General features: G+C 44.0%; 1 protein-coding gene across 2 annotated transcripts in view; it reads left to right on the top strand.

Annotated features, from left to right (window-relative positions):
• The window catches only part of cdan1 (codanin 1), a 130,406-nt gene that overhangs the window by 31,054 nt on the left and 78,373 nt on the right, over positions 1 to 20,979 (top strand). For both annotated transcript variants that reach the window (XM_043698388.2, XM_043698387.2), the window contains exons 4-8: positions 4,640 to 4,815; positions 6,030 to 6,149; positions 16,112 to 16,187; positions 17,597 to 17,717; positions 18,999 to 19,108. In XM_043698388.2, coding sequence (XP_043554323.2) covers positions 4,640 to 4,815; positions 6,030 to 6,149; positions 16,112 to 16,187; positions 17,597 to 17,717; positions 18,999 to 19,108 — 603 coding nt within the window. The remainder of the gene's footprint in view (positions 1 to 4,639; positions 4,816 to 6,029; positions 6,150 to 16,111; positions 16,188 to 17,596; positions 17,718 to 18,998; positions 19,109 to 20,979) is intronic.

Here is a 20,979-nt window from a genome sequence, read left to right as displayed (position 1 = left end):
GGTGTAGCACTACTAATCAGAGAGGGTATCACAGCTACAGAAGCTTCCTTTGTCAAGGAAGATTTGCCTACCGAGTCAGTATGGGTGGAAATTAGGAACAGCAAGGGAGCAGTCACCTCTTTAGGGGTTTACTACAGGCCCCCCGGCACGGTGGCACAGTGGTTAGCACTGCTGCCTCACAGCGCCAGAGACCCGGGTTCAATTCCTGCCTCAGGCGACTGACTGTGTGGAGTTTGCACGTTCTCCCCGTGTCTGCGTGGGTTTCCTCCGGGTGCTCCGGTTTCCTCCCACCATCCAAAGATGTGCAGGGTCAGGTGAATTGGCCATACTAAATTGCCTGTAGTGTTAGGTAAGGGGTAAATGTAGGGGTATGGGTGGGTTTCGCTTCGGCGGGTCGGTGTGGACTTGTTGGGCCGAAGGGCCTGTTTCCACACTGTAATCTAATCTAAATCTAAATCTAAATAAATAGCAGAAAGGAGATAGAAGAAAGCATAGGTCGGCAGTTTTTGGAAAAGTGTGGACGTAGTAGGGTTGTTGTAATGGTGACTTTAACTTTCCCAATATTGATTGGAACCTCCTTCGAGTAGAAGATTTGAATGGAGTTGTTTTTGTAAGGTGTGTTCAGGAGGATTTCCTAACTCAGTACATTGACAGGCCGACGAGGGGAGAGGCCATTCTAGACTTAGTGCTTGGAAACGAGCCGGGGCAGGTATCAGATCTTTTGGTGGGAGAACATTTTGGTGATAGTGACCACAACTGCCTCACATTCTACATAGCTATGGAGAAGGAGAGGATTAGGCAAAATGGGAGGATATTTAATTGGGGAAGAGGAAACTATGATGCGATTACACATGAGTTAGGAAACATGGATTGGGAGCAATTGTTCCATGGTAAAGGCACTATAGACATGTGGAGACTGTTTAAGGAACAGTTGCAAGTGATGAATAAATATGTCCCTCTGAGACAGGCAAGAAGTGGTAAGATAAAGGAACCTTGGATGACGAGAGCGGTGGAGCTTCTCGTCAAAAGGAAAAAGGTAGCTTACACAAGGTGGAGGAAGCTAGGGTCAAGCTCAGCTCTACAGGCAGGCGAGGAAGGAGCTTAAAAATGGTCTGAGGAGAGCCAGCAGGGAGCACGAGAAAGGCTTGGCAGAATGGATTAGGGAGAACACAAAGGCATTTTACACTTATGTGAGGAATAAGAGAATGGTCAAAGAGAGTAGGGCCGATCAGGGATAGCATAGGGAATTTGTATGTGGAGTCTGAGGAGGTAGGGGAAGCCCTCAATGAGTTTTTTGCTTCTGTCTTTACGAAAGAAACGAACTTTGGAGTGAATGAAACCTTTGAGGAGCAGATGTGCATGCTGAAATGGATAGAGATAGAGGAAGCTGATGTGCTGAAAATTTTGTCAAACACTAAGATTGACAGGTCGCCAGGCCCGGACCAGATTTGTCCTCGGCTGCTTTGGGAGATGAGAAATGCAATTGCTTCGCCACTTGCGAAGATCTTTTCATCCTCACTCTCCACTGGAGTCGTACCTGAGGACTGGAGAGAGGCAAATGTAATTCCTCTCTTCAAGAAAGAAAATAGGGAAATCCCCGGCAATTACAGACCAGTAAGTCTCACGTCTGTCGTCTGCAAGGTGTTAGAAAGGATTCTGAGGGATCGGATTTATGACCATCTGGAAGAGCATGGCTTGATTAAATGCAGTCAACACGGCTTTGTGAGGGGCAGGTCACAAACCTTATCAAGTTCTTTGAGGATGTGACTAGAAAAGTTGATGAGGGTCAAGCTGTGGATGTGGTGTATATGGACTTCAGCAAGGCATTTGATAAGGTTCCCCATGGTATGCTCATTCAGAAGGTCAGGAGGAATGGGATTCAGGGGAACATAGCTGTCTGGATACAGAATTGGCTGGCCAACAGAAGGCAGCGAGTGGTAGTAGAAGGAAAATATTCTGCCTGGAAGTCTGTGGTGAGTGGTGTTCCACAGGGCTCTGTCCTTGGGCCTCTATTGTTTGTATTTTTTATTAATGACTTGGATGAGGGGATTGAAGGATGGGTCAGCAAGTTTGCAGATGACACAAAGGTTGGAGGTGTCGTTGACAGTATAGAGGGCTGTTGTAGGCTGCAGTGGGACATTGACAGGATGCAGAGATGGGCTGAGAGGTGGCAGATGGAGTTCAACCTGGATAAATGCGAGGTGATGCATTTTGGAAGGTCAAATTTGAAAGCTGAGAACAGGATTAAGGATAGGATTCTTGGCAGTGTGGAGGAACAGAGTGGACAGGGTTGTTAAGAACGCATATGGTGTTTTGGCTTTCATTAACAGGGGTATTGAGTTTAAGAGATGGAAATGTGTTGCTGGAAAAGCGCAGCAGGTCAGGCAGCATCTAGGGAACAGGAGAATCGACGTTTCGGGCATTAGCCCTTCTTCAGGAATGGGCGGCGGAGTCGAAGGAATTGGGAGAATGGGATGGCGTTTTTACAGGGGGCAGGATGGGAGGAGGTGTAGTCCAGGTAGCTGTGGGAGTCGGTCGGTTTGTAGTAGATGTCCGTGTTGATTCGGTCGCCTGAGATAGAAATAGAAAGGTCGAGGAAGGGGAGGGAGGAATCTGAGATTGTCCAGGTGAATTTGAGGTCGGGGTGGAAGGTGTTGGTGAAGTGGATGAACTGTTCAACCTCCTCGTGGGAGCACGAGGCGGCGCCGATACAGTCATCGATGTAGCGGAGGAAAAGGTGGGGGGTGGGGCCAGTGTAGTTGCGGAAGATGGATTGTTCCACATATCCTACGAAGAGGCAGGCATAGCTGGGGCCCATGCGGGTGCCCATGGCTACTCCTTTCGTTTGAAGGAAGTGGGAGGATTGGAAAGAGAAGTTGTTCAGGGTGAGGACCAGTTCAGTCAGTCGAAGGAGGGTGTCTGTGGAAGGGTACTGGTTGGTATGGCGGGAAAGAAAGAAGCGGAGGGCTTTGAGTCCTTCGTGATGGGGGATGGAGGTGTACAGGGACTGGATGTCCATGGTGAAAATAAGGCGTTGGGGACCGGGGAAGCGAAAATCATGGAGCAGGTGGAGGGCATGGGTGGTGTCCCGAACGTAGGTGGGGAGTTCTTGGACTAAGGGGGACAGGACGGTGTCAAGGTATGCGGAGATGAGTTCGGTGGGGCAGGAGCAGGCGGAGACAATGGGTCGGCCGGGGCAGTCAGGTTTGTGGATTTTGGGCAGGAGGTAGAAGCGGGAGGTGCGGGGTTGTGGGACTATGAGGTTGGAGGCGGTGGATGGGAGATCCCCCGAGGTGATGAGGTTATGGACGGTCTGGGAGATGATGGTTTGGTGGTGGGGGGTGGGGTCATGGTCAAGGGGGCAGTAGGAGGAGGTATCTGCGAGCTGGCGTTTGGCCTCAGCGGTGTAGAGGTCGGTGCGCCAAACTACTACCGCGCCTCCCTTGTCTGCTGGTTTGATAGTGAGGTTGGGGTTGCAACGGAGTGAGTGGAGGGCTGCGCGTTCAGAGGGTGAGAGGTTGGAGTGGGTGAGAGGGGTGGGGGAGTTCAGGTGGCGGTTAATATCGCGGCGGCATTTGGCTATGCAGAGGTCGAGGGCAGGTAGGAGGCCAGCACGGGGTGTCCAGGTGGATGGGGTGTGTTGGAGGCGGGAGAAGGGGTCGTCGGAGGGTGGGCGAGATTCTTGAATTTGAAATCAATGACTGTAAAGAAATAGAAGTAGTTTACCTGCATTTATCAGAATTTCTTGCAGGTGATGCAATCAATCAGATAGCTAACAATATTAGAAGGAAATAAACTGACTTTTTCCTGCAAAGCCATTACGATAATTTGAGTGCCAGTGATAATCTGCAAATTCACCTTTTAATAAAATAGCTCAAGGGAAAATAGAAGTTCTAATAAAAATTAGGTTAATGGCTTCTCACAAGTAAATTAACAACTTTCAAAAAATGAGTTTATTTGTATTTTTTTCTTTGTCCTTTCCAACTCTTCTGTATTGAGTTTCTATGCAGTGCAGAAGCCATTCAGCCATCTACTTTGACTCCTAGTTTTAGTTACAGAGAACTGTTGGCACAGTTCTGCGAGTCATCGATTTCAAATTCAAGAATTCACAAACAGAAAAGTATACATAGAGAGAACTCAGATAGTCAGGTAATTATAAAGTAATGTAAGTGAAACAGAGCAATCTAGTGCGCATTATTCTACTCAAGTCATAGAGATGTACAGCATGGAAACAAATCCTTCAGTTCAACCCGTCCATAACAACCAGATATTGTAACCCAATCTAGTCCTGCGAGTTCTGTCCAACCTTTGAGTTGATAAGTGGCTCATGATAATGGAATATTGTGATGAGAAGGTTGAAACAAAAGATGAAATGAAATAATCTGCCACTTATCTAATAGTGTATAAGTAACAAGTTTTACTTCAAGAGATTCTTTGGACATGTGACTCCAAACATTTTTGTTATTTAACTACTATTTTACTTTTCATGCTAGAGGTTTAAATTTTTAATTAATAACATGCTGAATTGCACATGGAAAATTGAAGGAAATCAGAAATGTGTATGTAGCCATTTTCTACATTGCCGAGAGGCTTTTACATTAACAATTATTTTCATATATTTTGTTTTCAAATGAAATAGATCCAAGTTGCTTCAGCAGTCAGTGGTCTTGGACTCAATCCCGCCTACTAAATGCCAGTATGGAAGATCTTTCAGTACATCCTCAGACAGTATTGCTGTATGTGCTGACATAAGCAAAGTTTCTCATAGAAACCAGTTAGATATCTTGGCTCAGCTATACTCTGCTTGTATTTCTGGTGAGTGAATACATTTAACGTAATGGGTAAAAGAACCTAGAAGAAAGCTGAGGGTTTTTCTGAATGCAACGAGTTCTAATATGAAATGCACTGTTTGAGTAGGTGGTGAAATCAGACTAAACAGAAATACTTATTTCTGTGTACTTAGACATAGGCACACGAAAAGGAAATTTTCAGGGCAATGAGGAATCTGGGATTAATTGGATAACTTGCTCAATAAATGCCATAATGTGAATGGCCTTCTGTGATATAAAGATCTGATTCCTATGCTAAAACCTCAGATTTAAGGTAATCTGAGCTGTGCCAATTTAATGCATTTGAAATTTGCTAGCACATATGTATCTTATGGTGAAATAGTGTCTTATTTGACAGAAGAATATTCTGAGATAAAGTGAGGGCTGCAGATGCTGGAGATCAGAGCTGAAAATGTGTTGCTGGAAAAGCACAGCAGGTCAGGCAGCATCCAAGGAACAGGAGAATCGACGTTTCGGGCATAAGCCCTTATGCCCGAAACGTCGATTCTCCTGTTCCTTGGATGCTGCTCCTGTTCCTTGGATGCTGCGCTTTTCCAGCAACACATTTTCAGAAGAATATTCTGATTCCTGTCACATAAAAATTCAGGACATAGGACTAGTTTATGATGTATTTAAAATACCTGGGAAGCCATTACATGAAGTGCTATTTACAGTAGATTCTCTAAGAAAAATGTGCATGACTTATTTAAGTTTTCCAAGTGCAGTTACTCAGGTTGGGTTCTCAACAAGGGAGTTTGTCAGAGGACAATGTCAAAATTAAAACCATTTTCCTCCTCAGTATATTATTTTCCTTCCTTTTCTTTCAACAAACTGGTTCTTAGAGATGTTTTCTTATGTCCAGTTTTAAGATTATTACTATTTGGCAGATTAGTTGTCTTATAGCTAACATTTAGACTCAGGTGCTCAGGATTCAAGTCCAAGAATATAATGATCCCAGGACTCGACAGTCTCAAATTAATTGGTCATTTCCATAAGTATTTCACAGTACTTTGCATGGAGTCCATTCTGGTAGCTCTGTTAGATGGGCAAAATATTAATGCAGCCACATGGCTCTTTGGCAACCACGTGACTACTTCACCAAGTGTAAAGAGGCCCATGATGCAGATTGCCAGAGGGCTGGTTGGAAAAGGGCTGTGACACTCAGATTTCAGCAACTAAAGTATGTTCTTCTAATTTTAGGAAATTTGGTGCCAAATATTTTTCTGGAGCTGTTCTTTATACTGCAGTTGTTGACATCCAGGAGTGGAACATCAACAGATGATCTGGAAGACAAGGTGGAATATTCTACTGAGATGAAAGGTAAGGGTGATCCTTTTAGACCCATGTGGGTTACCTTTTTGTCTTCTACCATTCTCCCTCCCTCCCTCATCATTTTCCTGTCAGCGATGGCAGAAAAGGTGACATCATGGAGGAGAGCTGACAGAGCAGGTCCCACATGGGGGACTAATAGCAATGGTAAGAGGTTGTGCATTCCAAGGAGATTTAGCGTTCTTTAGAGGCAACAGCTAATTTCCTCATTAACTGAGTTTAAGATGATTAGTATGTTGCTCAGTCTGTAGAAGTAGCACTCTTTGGTAATGTGCAGCATTGCTTGAGTCTCAAGGGTGGAGGCAACAGGGTGGTGGTGATGGGAGATTTTAATTGTCCAAACCTTAACTGGGATTCACTTAGTGTCAGAGATCTGGATGGATCAGAATTTGTAAGGAGCATCCAGGAGGATTTTGTAGAGCAGTATGTAAAATAATCCAAGTCGGTAAGGGGCCATACTGGACCTTGTGTTGGGTAATGAGCCAGGTAGTTGAAGTTTCAGTAGGAGATTACTTTGGGAATAGTAATCACAATTCTGTCAGTTTTAGAATACTCATTGACAAAAACGAGAGTGGTCCTAAAGGAAGAGTGCTAAACTGGGAGAAGGCCAACTATAGCAAAATTTGGCAGGAGCTGGGGAATGTGGATTGGGAGCAGCTGTTTGAGGGTAAATCCACATTTGATATGTTGGAGGCTTTTAAAGAGAGGTTGATTAGAGTACAGGGCAGACTTATCCCTGTGAAAATGAGGTATAGAAATGGTAAGATTAGGGAACCATGGATGAAGTTGTGAGACTAGCTAAGAGGAAAACGAAGCATGCATAAGGTCTAGGCGACTGAAAATAGATGATGCTTTAGAAGAATATCGGGAAAGTAGGCTAATCTGAAATGAGGAATGAAGAGGGCGAAAAGGGCTCATGAAATATCTTTAGCAAACCGGGTTAAGGAAAATTCCAAAGTCTTTTATTCGTACATAAGGAGCAAAAAAGTAACTTGAGAAAGGTTTGGCCCACTCAAGGACCAAGGTGGAAAGTTATACGTGGGGTCAGAAAAAATGGTGAGATTCTTAATGAGTACTTTGTGTCGATATTCACCGAGGAGAGGGTCATGACAGACATTCAGGTTAAAATAGATGCTTGATTACTCTAGGTCAAATCAGCATAAGGAGAGAGAAAGTGTTGGGTATTCTAAAAGGCAGGAGAAAGTGAGGTCTGCAGATGCTGGAGATCAGAGCTGAAAATGTGTTGCTGGAAAAGCGCAGCAGGTCAGGCAGCATCCAGGGAACAGGAGAATCGACGTTTCGGGCATAAGCCCTTCTTCAGGAATTCCTGAAGAAGGGCTTATGCCCGAAATGTCGATTCTCCTATTCCCTGGATGCTCCCTGACCTGCTGCGCTTTTCCAGCAACACATTTTCAGCGCTATTCTAAAAGGCATTAAGGTGGACAAGTCTCCAGGTCCTGAGGGGATCTATCCCAGGTTACTGAGGGAAGCGAGAGGGGAAATAGCTAGGGCCTCAACAGATATTTTTGCAGCATAACGCAGGTGAGGTCCTGGAGAACTGGAGAATTGCTGATGTTGTCCCCTTGTTTAAATATAGTAGCAAGGATAATTCAGGTAATTATGGACCGATGAGCCTAATGTCAGTGTTAGGGAAGCTGCTGAAGAAGATACTGAGGCATAGAATCTATTTACATTTGGAAGAAAATGGACTTATCAGGTAACATGGTTTTTTACAGGGAAAGTTGTGGCATGCCAACTTAATAGAATTATTTGAGGAAGTGACAAAGTTGATTGATGAGGGAAGGGCTGTAGATGTCATATTCATGGACTTCAGTAAGGCATTTGATAAGGTTCCCCATGGTAGGCTGACGGAGAAAGTGAAATCGCATGGGGTCCAGGGTGTACTAGCTGGATGGATAGAGAACTGGCTGGGTAACAAGAGACAGAGAGAGTAGTGGAAGGGAGTTTCTCAAAATGGAGACCTGTGATCAGTGGTGTTCCATAGGGACCCATGCTGGGACCACTGTTGTTTGTGATGTACATAAATGATCTGGAGGAAGGTATAGGTGGCCTGATTAGCAAGTTTGTAGATGACATTAAGATTGGTGAAGTTGCAGATAGTGAAGGAAACTGTCAGAGAGTACAGCAAAATATAGATAGATTAGAGAGTTGGGTAGAGAAATGGCAGATGGAGTTCAATCCGAGCAAAGTGAAGTGATGCACTTTGGAAGATCCAATTCAAGAGTGAACTATACGGTAAATAGAAAAGCCCTAGTTAAAATTGATTTACAGAGAGATCTGGGTGTTCAAATCCATTGTTCCCTGAAGGTGGCAATGCAGGTCGATAGACCAGTCAAGAAGGCATACGGCATGCTTTCCTTCATCGGACAGGGTATTGAGGTCAAGAGTTGGCAGTTCATGTTACAGTTGTTTAGGACATTGGTTCGGCCACGTTTGGAATACCATTTGCAGTTGTGGTCGCCATGTTTCCAGAAGGATGTGAATGCTTTGGAGAGGATGCAAAGGAGGTTTACCAGAATGTTGCCTGGTATGGAGGGCGCTAGCTATGAAGAGAGTTTGACTCGAAATTGTTTTCACTCGAAAGACAGAGGTTGATTGAGATCTACAAAATCATCAGAGGTATAGACAGGGTGGATAGTAAGAAGCTTTTTCGCAGAATGGGGGATTCAATTACATGGGGTCACAAGTTCAAGGTGAGGGGGGGGGAATCTTTCAGGAAAATATGTGTGGAAAGTTCTTTACGCAGAGCATGATGGGTGCCTGGAATGTGTTGCCAACAGAGGTGGTAGAGGTGAACGTGATAGCATCATTTAAGATGTATCTAGATAAATACATGAATGGGCAGGGGGCAGAGGGATACAGATCCTTAGAAAATAGGCGACAGTTTCAGATAGAGGATCTGGATCAGTGCAGGCTTGGAGGGCAAAAGGGCCTGTTCCTGTGCTGTAATTTTCTTTGTTCTTGGAAATAGCAGAGGCATTAGCAAACGTTTCAATTCTACAGGAGAGTTCTTCCAGTTACACAGCCAATTTGATACTGTTATTCAAGAAGGGAGGCAGAGATAAAGCAGGACATCTAACCTCAGTTGTAGGGAGACTATTGGAAGTAATTCTAAGGGACAGAATACATCTGCACTTGGAAATGCAGGGATTATTCAACAATCATTCCTGACCAAATTTGAATTTTTCAAAGCGGTAACCAGATATGTAGATGAGGGCAATGCATTTGTCATAGTCTACTTGGACTTCACCAAGGTTTTTGATAAGGTCCCACATGGGGGACTAATAGCAATAGTATGAGGCTGTGCATTTCAAGGAAGTTTAGCAAATTGGCTAAGTGGCAAGAAGCAGAGCGTGATTATTATGGTGTGTTTTTCTGATCGGAAGCCTGTGCTCAGTAGGATTCTGCAGGAGTCAGTGTTGGGACATTTACTGTTTAAGGTGTCTACATAAATGATTTAGACTTGAATATAGGAGAGTTGATCAGCAATTCTTGGTTGATAATGAAAACTGGTGGAATGATAAATTGGATAGTCTTAGATTACAGGAGGATATAGATGGGCTGATCAGTGGTAAATGGAGTTCAATCTGGATAAACATGCGGTGATGAACTTGGGCAGGACAGACAATGCAAGGCAATACTTGATGAACTGTTGGACCCTGAGTAGCACCTAGGATCAGAGGTATGTATGTCCAGTGGTGCCTTAAGGTAGTGGGGCAGATAGATAAAATAGTTAAGAATGTATTAGCATACTTGGCTTTATTAGCTCAGGTTTAAAATCAGGGAGGTGATGCTGGAGCTGTAGGATAAATGTTGGATAAACCACAACAACAGTAATGTGTGCTGTTCTGAATCCCCATTATAGGAGGGAAGTAATTGTCACGGGAGGGTGCAGAAGAGAAAGTGAAGTCTGCAGATGCTGGAGATCAGAGCTGGAAATGTGTTGCTGGAAAAGCGCAGCAGGTCAGGCAGCATCCAGGGAACAGGAGAATTGACGTTTCGGGCATAAGCCCTTCTTCAGGAATGAGGAAAGTTTGTCCAGCAGGCTAAGATAAAAGGTAGGGAGGAGGGACTTGGGGGAGGGGCGTCCGAAATGTGATAGGTGGAAAGAGGTCAAGGTGAGGGTGATAGGTCAGACTGGGGTGAGGGCGGAGAGGTCGGGAAGAAGATTGCAGGTTAGGAAGGCGGTGCTGAATTTGATGGATTTGACTGAGACAGGGTGGGGGGAGGGGAAATGAGGAAACTGGTGAAATCCGAGTTCATCCCTTGAGGTTGGAGGGTTCCTAGCCGGAAGATGACGCGTTCTTCCTCCAACCGTCGTTTTGTTGTGGTCTGACGATGGAGGAGTCCAAAGACCTGCATATCCTTGGTGGAGTGGGAGGGGGAATTGAAATGTTGAGCTACAGGGTGGTTGGGTTGGTTGGTCCGGGTGTCCCAGAGGTGTTCTCTGAAACGCTCCGCAAGTAGCCGGCCTGTCTCCCCAATATAGAGGAGGCCACATCGGGTGCAGAGGATGCAATAGATGATGTGTGTGGAGGCGCAGGTGAATCTGTGGCGGATATGGAAGTTTCCTTTGGGGCCTTGGGGGGAGGTGTGAGTGCAAGTCTTGCACCTCCTGCGGTTGCAGGGGAAGGTGCCAGGAGTGGAGGTTGGGTTGGTGGGGGGTGTGGATCTGACGAGGGAGTCACGGAGGGAGTGGTCTTTACGGAATGCTGATAGGGGAGGGGAGGGAAATATATCCTTGGTGGTGGGGTCCGTTTGGAGGTGGCGGAAATGACGGCGGATGATGCGCTGTACATGGAGATTGGTGGGATGGTAGGTGAGGACCAGTGGGGTTCTGTCCTGGTGGCGGTTGGAGGGGCGGGGCTCAAGGGCGGAGGAGCGGGAAGTGGAAGAGATGCGGTGGAGGGTATCGTCGACCACGTCGGGGGGGGGGAAATTGCGGTCCTTGAAGAAGGAGGCCATCTGGGTTGTGCGTTTTTGGAACTGGTCCTCCTGGGAGCAGATGCGGCGGAGTCGAAGGAATTGGGAGAATGGGATGGCGTTTTTACAGGGGGCAGGATGGGAGGAGGTGTAGTCCAGGTAGCTGTGGGAGTCCCACCTCCACTCCTAGCACCTTCCCCTGCAACCGCAGGAGGTGCAAGACTTGCGCCCACACCTCCCCCCTCACCTCCCTCCAAGGCCCCAAAGGAAACTCCCATATCCGCCACAGATTCACCTGCACCTCCACACACATCATCTATTGCATCCTCTGCACCCGATGTGGCCTCCTCTATATTGGGGAGACAGGCCGGCTACTTGCGGAGCGTTTCAGAGAACACCTCTGGGACACCCGGACCAACCAACCCAACCACCCTGTAGCTCAACATTTCAATTCCCCCTCCCACTCCACCAAGGATATGCAGGTCTTTGGACTCCTCCATCGTCAGACCACAACAAAACGACGGTTGGAGGAAGAACGCCTCATCTTCCGGCTAGGAACCCTCCAACCACAAGGGATGAACTCGGATTTCACCAGTTTCCTCATTTCCCCTCCCCCCACCCTGTCGCAGTCAAATCCATCAAATTCAGCACCGCCTTCCTAACCTGCAATCTTCTTCCCGACCTCTCCGCCCCCACCCCAGTCTGACCTATCACCCTCACCTTGACCTCTTTCCACCTATCACATTTCGGACGCCCCTCCCCCAAGTCCCTCCTCCCTACCTTTTATCTTAGCCTGCTGGACAAACTTTCCTCATTCCTGAAGAAGGGCTTATGCCCGAAACGTCGATTCTCCTGTTCCCTGGATGCTGCCTGACCTGCTGCGCTTTTCCAGAACACATTTCCAGCTGCAGAAGAGATTTACCAAGATGCTGAATGGGCTGGAGAGTTTCAGTTATGAAGAGAAACTGAGCAGACTGGGGTTGTTTTGCTAGGGATAGAGAAGACTGTTGGGGGACATGATTGAGAGGAAATTTACAAGTGATGTAAGGAAAAGCTTTTTCATCCAGAGGGTCGTGGTCCAAGTGATGGAATTTGGGATTAAAATGGTTCGATGATTGTTTCTGACCAACACAGATTTGATAGGCCTGTGGGCCTTTTTCTAAGCTATAGACCTCTGTGACTTTCTCCATAAGTGCAAAAGGATGTTTGCATTCAGGCTCAGTGGTCAAATTTCTAAGATGACAGTGCAAGTAATATCAGCAGTGTTTGGAATCCAGGCACATCTGCTCCAGATAGGCCATTTCCTTGGTTCTTTCGTTACCCTTTCTGTCTTCTTCCTTTCTTTCTCTTTCCCTCCCTCTCTCCTCATTTTCCCGTTATCGATGGCAGAAAAGGTGACATCAAGGAGGAGGGCAGCCAGAGCAGGACTTTTGGCAAGGTGATGGCCTGGCAGCGGAGCCAGGGTCTCCTGGTGGTGGTAGGCATGGAGCAGGGATTCCTGGTTATTGGAGTGGCAGTTGCAGCAGCTTCTGGTTGTGGTAGACCTGGAACTGGAGTCTCCTGGTTATTGGCGAGGTGATGACAGCAGTGGAGCCAAAAGCTCCTGGTTGGAGAACAACTGTGGGTCCAGCATGGCATCTAGCATCAGCGACCTGTTGGCAAGGTGGGCCCAGCAATGAAGAGATGCCGCAGAGAGTGGCAACTCTGGCATTGGTGGGTCTGGCTGAGGGGTGGCAGCGAGCTGCCAATGATCAGCCGGCTCTTTTTATTCTTAAACTGTTCAAAATGGCGTTGATTGTGGCAACAGTTTAATATTATAATTGTATTTCACTGTGTCATTTGTTGTAGAGTACACTAACAATAAGTCATCATTCAACAAGTTGGCTGCACTGGGTTCCTGGATTGTCTTGAACCTACTTTCGGAATGGCAGGCAGTGACCAGTGGGGTACCGCAGGGATCAGTGCTGGGACCACAGCTTTTTACAATATATGTTAATGATATAGAAGATGGTATTAGTAATAACATTAGCAAATTTGCTGCTGATACAAAGCTGGGTGGCAGGGTGAAATGTGAGGAGGATGTTAGGAGATTACAGGGTGACCTGGACAGGTTAGGTGAGTGGTCAGATGCATGGCAGATGCAGTTTGATGTGGATAAATGTACTTTGGTGGCAAGAACAGGAAGGCAGATTACTACCTAAATGGAATCAATTTAGGTAAAGGAGCAGTACAAAGAGATCTGGGTGTTCTTGTACACCAGTCAATGAAGGTAAGCATGCAGATACAGCAGGTAGTGAAGAAGGCTAATAGCATGCTGGCCTTCATAACAAGAGGGTTTGAGTGTAGAAGCAAAGAGGTACTTCTGCAGCTGTACAGGGCCCTGGTGAGACCACACCTGGAGTATTGTGTGCAGTTCTGGTCTCCAAATTTGAGGAAAGACATTCAGGCTATTGAGGGAGTGCAGCGTAGGTTCACGAGGTCAATTCCTGGAATGGCGGGACTACCTTACGCTGATAGACTGGAGCGACTGGGCTTGTATACCCTTGAGTTTAGAAGACTGAGAGGGGATCTGATTGAGGCATATAAGATTATTAAAGGATTGGACACTCTGGAGGCAGGAAACATGTTTCCGCTAATGGGTGAGTGTCGAACCAGAGGGCACAGCTTAAAAATACGGGGTAGACCATTTAAGACAGAGATGAGGAGAAACTTCTTCACCCAGAGAGTGGTGGCTGTGTGGAATGCTCTGCCCCAGAGGGCAGTGGAGGCCCAGTCTCTGGATTCATTTAAGAAAGAGTTGGATAGAGCTCTTAAGGATAGTGGAATCAAGGGTTATGGAGATAAGGCAGGAACAGGATACTGATTAAGGATGATGAGCCATGATCCTATTGAATGGTGGTGCAGGCTCGAAGGGCAGAATGGCCTACTCCTGCACCTATTGTCTACTGCTGTGGTAGTTCAAAGCATGCACTTAGCATTTGGGGTTTGTTGCAAGGAATTTATTGGTGACTTCCCATATTTCCAATTCCTTGGCCAAAGATCTTGCTCAGTAACTTTTGTTCATTGGGGTCCCAAGATGGAGGGTGGTCGGTATTTGGGTAAGTGAGGTCTCGCATGAGTGATTTCAACCAGCTTATGGATTTTAGTCAGTTGATAAATCTGTGGAGGGAAGTGATGTTTGTGAGGACAGGTAGGCAAGGCTGGAATTGGAGCAGAAGTTATTGTCGAGTAGTCAGCAAGATGTATGTGAGATGATCTTTGCTAGACAGGTACACAGTGCACACATAGTATGATAGAGCAAGTGCTGAGGTCCAGATTTTTGTGGCACAGCATCGCATGCAGATCGAGCAAGTTTTGCCGGTAGATTGTTTGTTTCTGGTTTGATCTTTGCCGCATTTTTATTCTTTCTGGAAAGATAAATCTAGAGTGTATCTAGAGTTCATCCCAAGTATGTTAGAAACAAAAACAGAAATTGCTGGAGAAACCTGGCAGGTCAGGCAGCATCTACGGAGACAAAACAGTGTCACCATTTCAAGTCCAGTGACTCTTCTTCAGAATTCTGTATGTTGGGTTGAAATCATGGTTCAATCTCTGATCATCAATATAGATAATTCTTTTTTGGCGCAGGTGTTTTGGAGATAGGTAACAGTGGATATGGTTTTAAATGGATTCATTGTGAGATGCCATATACTGCAGTAGTCTGTGAACATTTTCATTATGGTTCTGATCCAGGATGCAGAAGGATGGAGCTTGGGTCATACGACAGATATCAGCAGAGATGAATGTGCGGAATGTGGTTGTTGACATATCTTTGTATATTTGTCAGTTACAAAGTGAAGATACTTGTACAATCACTCAAGATTCACACCAAATACAAGGTGTATGGTACAAGCAATACAAATTAATGGAAAGCTGGTACTTGAGTTTATATTGCATCTTTTACGATCTCCGGATGCCCCAAAAGCACTTTGTACTTAATGGAAAGGTTTTTGAAAAATGACTGGTGTAATGTAGGCAGCCAGGCTGCAGATAGCAAAGTTCCACAAGCAACAACACGTTAGTGACTTGCCAAGGACAACTAGGGATGGACAACAAATGCTGTGCCCATACAGCCATACCCATTTTTATCGTGAGTGCATTAAAAACAAAATCCATGGAACAGTTAAATAGAATGGACAACAGTGGGAATTGAAAGCCAGATGAAAGGGAGTATAAAACCAGAATTACAGAACCATTCTTTCCAAAAGTCCTGTACTTGTATCAAATAGGAGGCAGGAGCTGGGAGCAAGATCAGAGTAGTCGGACTTCACCCTTTTCTGAAGGAAATGCATTTGCCTGCATAAACTAATTACATTTTATCATAAGCTATTGAAGTCTTTTGAAGAGACATAATTCTCTTTTTTTATACTGATAAAGTACAATCAGAAGTAGGCTGTTCCATCCTCTGAGCATGTCTACAATTGAGATAAATTGTGGTTGATTTTCAGTGTCCAAAATAGATGAGGGCAAGGTTTTTGGTTCAAGTCTCACTTTAGAGAGCCGAGCATATAATTCAGGCTGACAGCCCAGTGTAATACTGAAGGAGTGCTATATTGCTGGAGGTATCTTTTATTTTTGGATCGATGTTAAAATCAGTGTCCTTCTCCCATTTGGATAAATGTAAAGGTTCCTCCATGTGAAGAAGAGCAGGAGAGCTCTCCCCTATGCTATGGCCAACATTTTTTCAAATAAATAATGAAATGGAGATGGTTGGAACTTAATGTGTGCAAATTGAATATTGTTTTGTCAACATACAACATTTGGCTATAACGCACAGTGGGATGCCTTGAAATGGAAAGGTGCTGGTCAAGGTCTGTGTCAGGTAATTTTGCCAGTTCTGTCTGTGGTGTAAAGTCAAGTTTTTAAGAAGAGCCTGGAGAAGATTAGATTGTAAAAATTGCAAGTACTTTTCTCACCTCAGCTGCATTCTTATAATTTATACCTAAATATAAAATTAATTTATTTTATAGATGTGGAAAGGCAATATTTCAGAAGTGTGCATAATTGCACTTACTTTGCTGTCAGAGTTCTAGAAACACAGTTCACGTGAGTTGTTTCCCTGCTTTGAAATTGCGTACTTTATAAAATGTGGGTGTAATGACAGTGCAAGTGCATAAGATTTCTCTTTGGCTACATCTACTGTGGTAATTTTTAAACAACTTCAAACAATACAGCACAGAAATAGGCCCTTCAGCCCACGATGCTGTGCTGAACTTAACACTAAATTAGACTAAAGCTTTCTGCCTGCAATTGTCCATATCCTTCCATTCCTTATTAATGTGTTTATCTAAAAACCCCTTGAATTCCTCTATCATATCTGCCCCCACCACTGCCCTGACAGCATGTTCCATCACCTACCACTCTCTGTGTAAAAAAAAACTTGCCTGACACATTTCCTTTGAACTTCCCCCTTTTGCCTTAAATGCAAACCCTCTACTATTAGACAAGTCAATTCTGTGGAAAAGATTCTGAGTATCAACTCCATCATAATTTTATAAATTTCTATCAGGTGTCCCCTCAGCCTGTGTCGCTACAGAGAAAACAACCCTAGTTTGTCCAGACTCTCCTTATAGCTCTTATCCTCCATTCCAGGCAGCATCTTGGTAAACCTCAACTGCACCCTCTTCAAAGAGACCAGAATTGAATGAAATACTCTTAAGAGCGGTCGAACTAAAGTTTTATAAAGCTACAACATCATTTCCTAACTCTTGTACTCGGTGCATGGTCAGTGTTTTTTTGTAGTAATGGGCTAGCAAGGGAGGGAAGTAAAACTTCTACTGTTCATTATTATAAATGTGCACATTGATGTCTGAGGACAGTGAAATGTAGAAGTTGAAGAGTGCAATGGGTAGGCTGTGAACATGTGTAATGTCTCTCACTGCTCCCTCTCTGTCTTGTCCTGTTATGCTCTGTCTCTAATACCTTGCTCATTGTTCCTTTTGTCGTGTTCTGCAACCTTTCTCACTGATCCCTTACTCAGACTGACTGTTATCCTCTCTCACTCCAGATCCTCTTGGTCTTGTTTTATTATCTTCCCTTACTGCTCACACTCAGTTTCATTCTGTTATCGTTGGACATAGCTCCCTCTCAGTATCGCTGTGTTACCATATTATAACTCCCTCTCACCCTTGCTCTGTTATCCTTGCTCACTGCTCCCCTTAGCCTAATTTTAAAAAAAAAGTCTTCTCACTGCTTTCTCTCTGTCTCACTCTTTGTTCATTGCTCACTCTCGGTCTCGCTTTTACTTTCTCTCATTGCTTCCTCTTTAACCTTGTTCTGTTATCTTTGCTAACTGCTCTCTCTTTGACTCGCACTGCTATCTGCCATTTAATGCTGTCGAGGTATATACTTCATGGTCGTTACATTGATGGCTTAAGTTGTGAGAAGATGTTTTTAATTTAAGATGGCAAATGTATTTGATTGAATAATATGGAGATTTGTTTAATCCTTTGTAGGATAATTTCTTACTTAGATAAGGGGACTATAAGACTTCTTGGTGAGAATGACCGACTTGGTACATTCTCTGCTTCATTGCGTGATCGGTTGACCCGTGCCAACGAGGCCAGTGCTGCACAGGTGAGAATACAATACTGCTGTTGTATATTAGGTCGTGGTTATCTGATTTCATTTTTTTCTCACATGTTGCATTTGTCATTTGTGGATCCATCATGATCTCGATGAAGTAATATGAAATTTAAATACAATTGCATTAATAGATTGCAAACCTTGTCTATTCAACCAGGCTTTTAAATATAATCTATTGTATAATTCTTGTGTATCTGTACTCTACTCCAGTGGTTGTATGTTCTCCCTGAAGTGTAGTGCCCAGCACTAAGTGCAGTTACCCCAAATTGTCTCTAACCAAGTTCTGTTCAGCTGTGGCATCACTTGCATGTTTTTGAGTGCAATCCAACCTTCCATTCTCCTTTCATCAATTACCTGCTCCTGAATCCCATTGCCATACATTTGTACAACATGTCTTTTCTCTGGTTTGAGGTCACATCAGAGTATGGTTGAAAACTTACCCTTCATTTGGCTTGTATTTGGTTATCTGAGTGCCAGACCATTGACCTGACAGAACTTCACAAAATTTTGCTGTCATCATGGAGTACTTACTCAACTGCTTTCACAGTCTAACACTATGGTGGAGCTACTTATATGACCTTTCAGGTTTTCCTCTGAACCTTCTAAAAGCCATAATTATGGCTTTAAAGTGTGCCACTAATAGTGAAGGTACACCAGAGGGTGAGTACTGCTGCCTCCCAGCACCAGAGACCAGAGTTCAATTCTAGCCTTGATTGCCAGTGTGAAGTTTCTACGTTCTCCCTGTGTCTGTATAAGTTTCCAGACAGTGTTCAGTTTCCTCTCTCAGTCCAAAAATATGCAGGTTAAGTGGACTGAGCATGCTAAATTGCCCCATTGTGTCCAGGGAGGTGTAGGCTCACTGGATTAGCCATGATAAATGTGAGGTTACAGGGAAAGGGTGGGGGTGTGGACCTGGCTGTGATGCTCTTCGAAGGGTTGGTGCTGACTTAATGGGCCAAATGACCTCTTTCTGCCCTGTAAGTATTCTATGATTCTGTGCTTCCATAATGTTATGAAATGCTGACTACAGTGGTTGGGAAAAATGAGTGGATTCTGTTGCATATTTGAGTCACGGGTTGCACCTCCAGTGATATGCAGTGCTCAGCTTGAATGTGTGCATCTTATTGTTAACATGTGTAATGATTCTTCGTGGAAATATTAATTTATGAAAGTCTACCTTGTAGATTTTGATATCCTTCCTACAATGTGGTTGAGTTTTTGTCTTAACTACAAAAGGAGCACTATTTCAGAGTTGAACTGTTTATTTTCCAGGTATCACTGGCTCTCCCTTCAGTCATACAGTCTGTTCCATTTGAACCGGAAACTGACAATCGGTCGAATTTTACTAGTGACAAAGCCTTTCAGAGTTTCAAGAAGCAAAGGTAGGAAGCATTATTTTGTTAAAGCAAAGCTGGAAACAGAAGCAGGCCATGCTGTTTTTGTCTGCTTTACATTCAGTTACATTGTGACTGCGCAGAAGGGATAAATATCTGTAAGCCAACTTTCATTCTCAATGATGCGCCAATATTATTCACAACTACTTCATATCCCAAAGTGCTTTCCAACCATTCAATTACTTGTGCGATCTTGTAAGAAATACTGCATCCGGTTTCGTCCCAATAAAAGCAATATGATACTGACTGGAGTATTTAGTTTAGTGATGTCATTTGAGGGATGAATATGTGGACACTAGAGTTCCTCGTCATCATCCTCTTCCACTTTTCTTCAAAATTATGCCGTGAGATCTTTTACCTCTAATTATGAAAAAGTCAGGACCTTAATTTAGCAGCTCCTCCAAAGACTGTACCACTCACTATTTTACTTCTGAATTGAGGTATAAGTTAGATTCTTACACTCAAGTTTCTGGAATGTTTTTGAACCCCACAACTTTCTAACATGGAGGTGAAACCAACTTGTGGGTTTAAAACAAAATGTAAAAAATAGCTATAGCTACTGAGTGACTGTGCAAGTATTTCCCAATGTAATTTCATAATGTTGTCCATGGAGCAGCCCCTCTTCTATCATGTTCAATCATTTTAGCTGCATTAGGTGTGAACTTGGAATTTTAATTCTTACATGCAAAGTTAACATCAGTGACATTGTTGCCCATCCCTAATTGCCTTTAAGAGTGCATGATACTTTCGCTACACACTGACTTCTTCATACAAATTTCCCACCTATGAAAATGTCGCTTGTAATTCCATGCACTTTTATTTTGCATGTGATTTTGTGTGAAACCTTTTAGAATTCCTACGGGAGACCCTTGGTAATTATATGTAAAGGTAATGCCTTTAATGTCAAAAACTCTTTGAATGGATGGAAGTACAAAAAGGTCTTTGTTAACCCAGCAGGGCTGTCAATTCATCGTGAATTATCAAGTCCATAATTAAACTTAACTTTTGTATGGTAATGTTTTTCAATTGTCAAGTCGAATTGTGAATCTAATGGAGTTTTGGAGGACACAGATGATTTTAATAAGATCACGTATGACTTGGCCAGAGTGGATTTGGAGCAGATACTTTCAGGTAAAACTGTCCCAGAGATGTGGGATGCAACATATTTCAATAAAGAAAAAGGGTGGGAACAGCCACAGCCTGTTAAATCTGGATATCAAGTGATATACAGTAGCAGATAAAGAGAAAAAGCAAGAATCGAGATGACAGCAAGCAGCTGTTCCCCTACAGGAGAAGAGAATGTGCAAGAGGAAACTTAAAATGGGAGATTGCCGGATCTGAAAGGATACTGACAGGTAAAATAAAGGAACATCTGAAGTTATTTTGCATCTATGTTAAGACTTAAATGATATCCAGGAAATGAGTAGTTCCCATTAAGGACTACAGTGGTAATTTGTGCATGGAGAACAGGACGTAGGTAGGGTTCTTATGAGTACTTTGTGTCAGTGTACACTGGTAAGAGGGATGGCATGGGTATAGAAATTTGGGAGAAGGTCTATCATATACTTATAAAAATATAGCGAGGAGTTTCTGAGTAGTCTGGCAGGCTTAAAAGGAGGTAAATCTCCAGGTCCGAATGAAAATATTCCAGATTATTGAATGGGGCAATAGAGGAAATAGCAAATTTTCAGTTCACTTTAACCACAGGAGGGATCCTGTAGGACAGCCAATGTAGTACTGTTATTCAGGAAAGGAGTAAAGATTAAACCAGGAAACTGCAGTTTAGCCTTGATAATGGGGAAACTGTTGGAAGCAATTCTGAGGGACAAAATTGAGCTGCATTTCGAGAGGTATGGATT

This window comes from Chiloscyllium plagiosum, unplaced genomic scaffold, assembly GCF_037043375.1.
Source record: "Chiloscyllium plagiosum isolate Xiang-an unplaced genomic scaffold, Cpla_swu_hap1 HiC_scaffold_8, whole genome shotgun sequence".
NCBI classification, from domain to species: domain Eukaryota; kingdom Metazoa; phylum Chordata; class Chondrichthyes; order Orectolobiformes; family Hemiscylliidae; genus Chiloscyllium; species Chiloscyllium plagiosum.
This window is presented reverse-complemented; position numbering and strand designations above follow the sequence as displayed.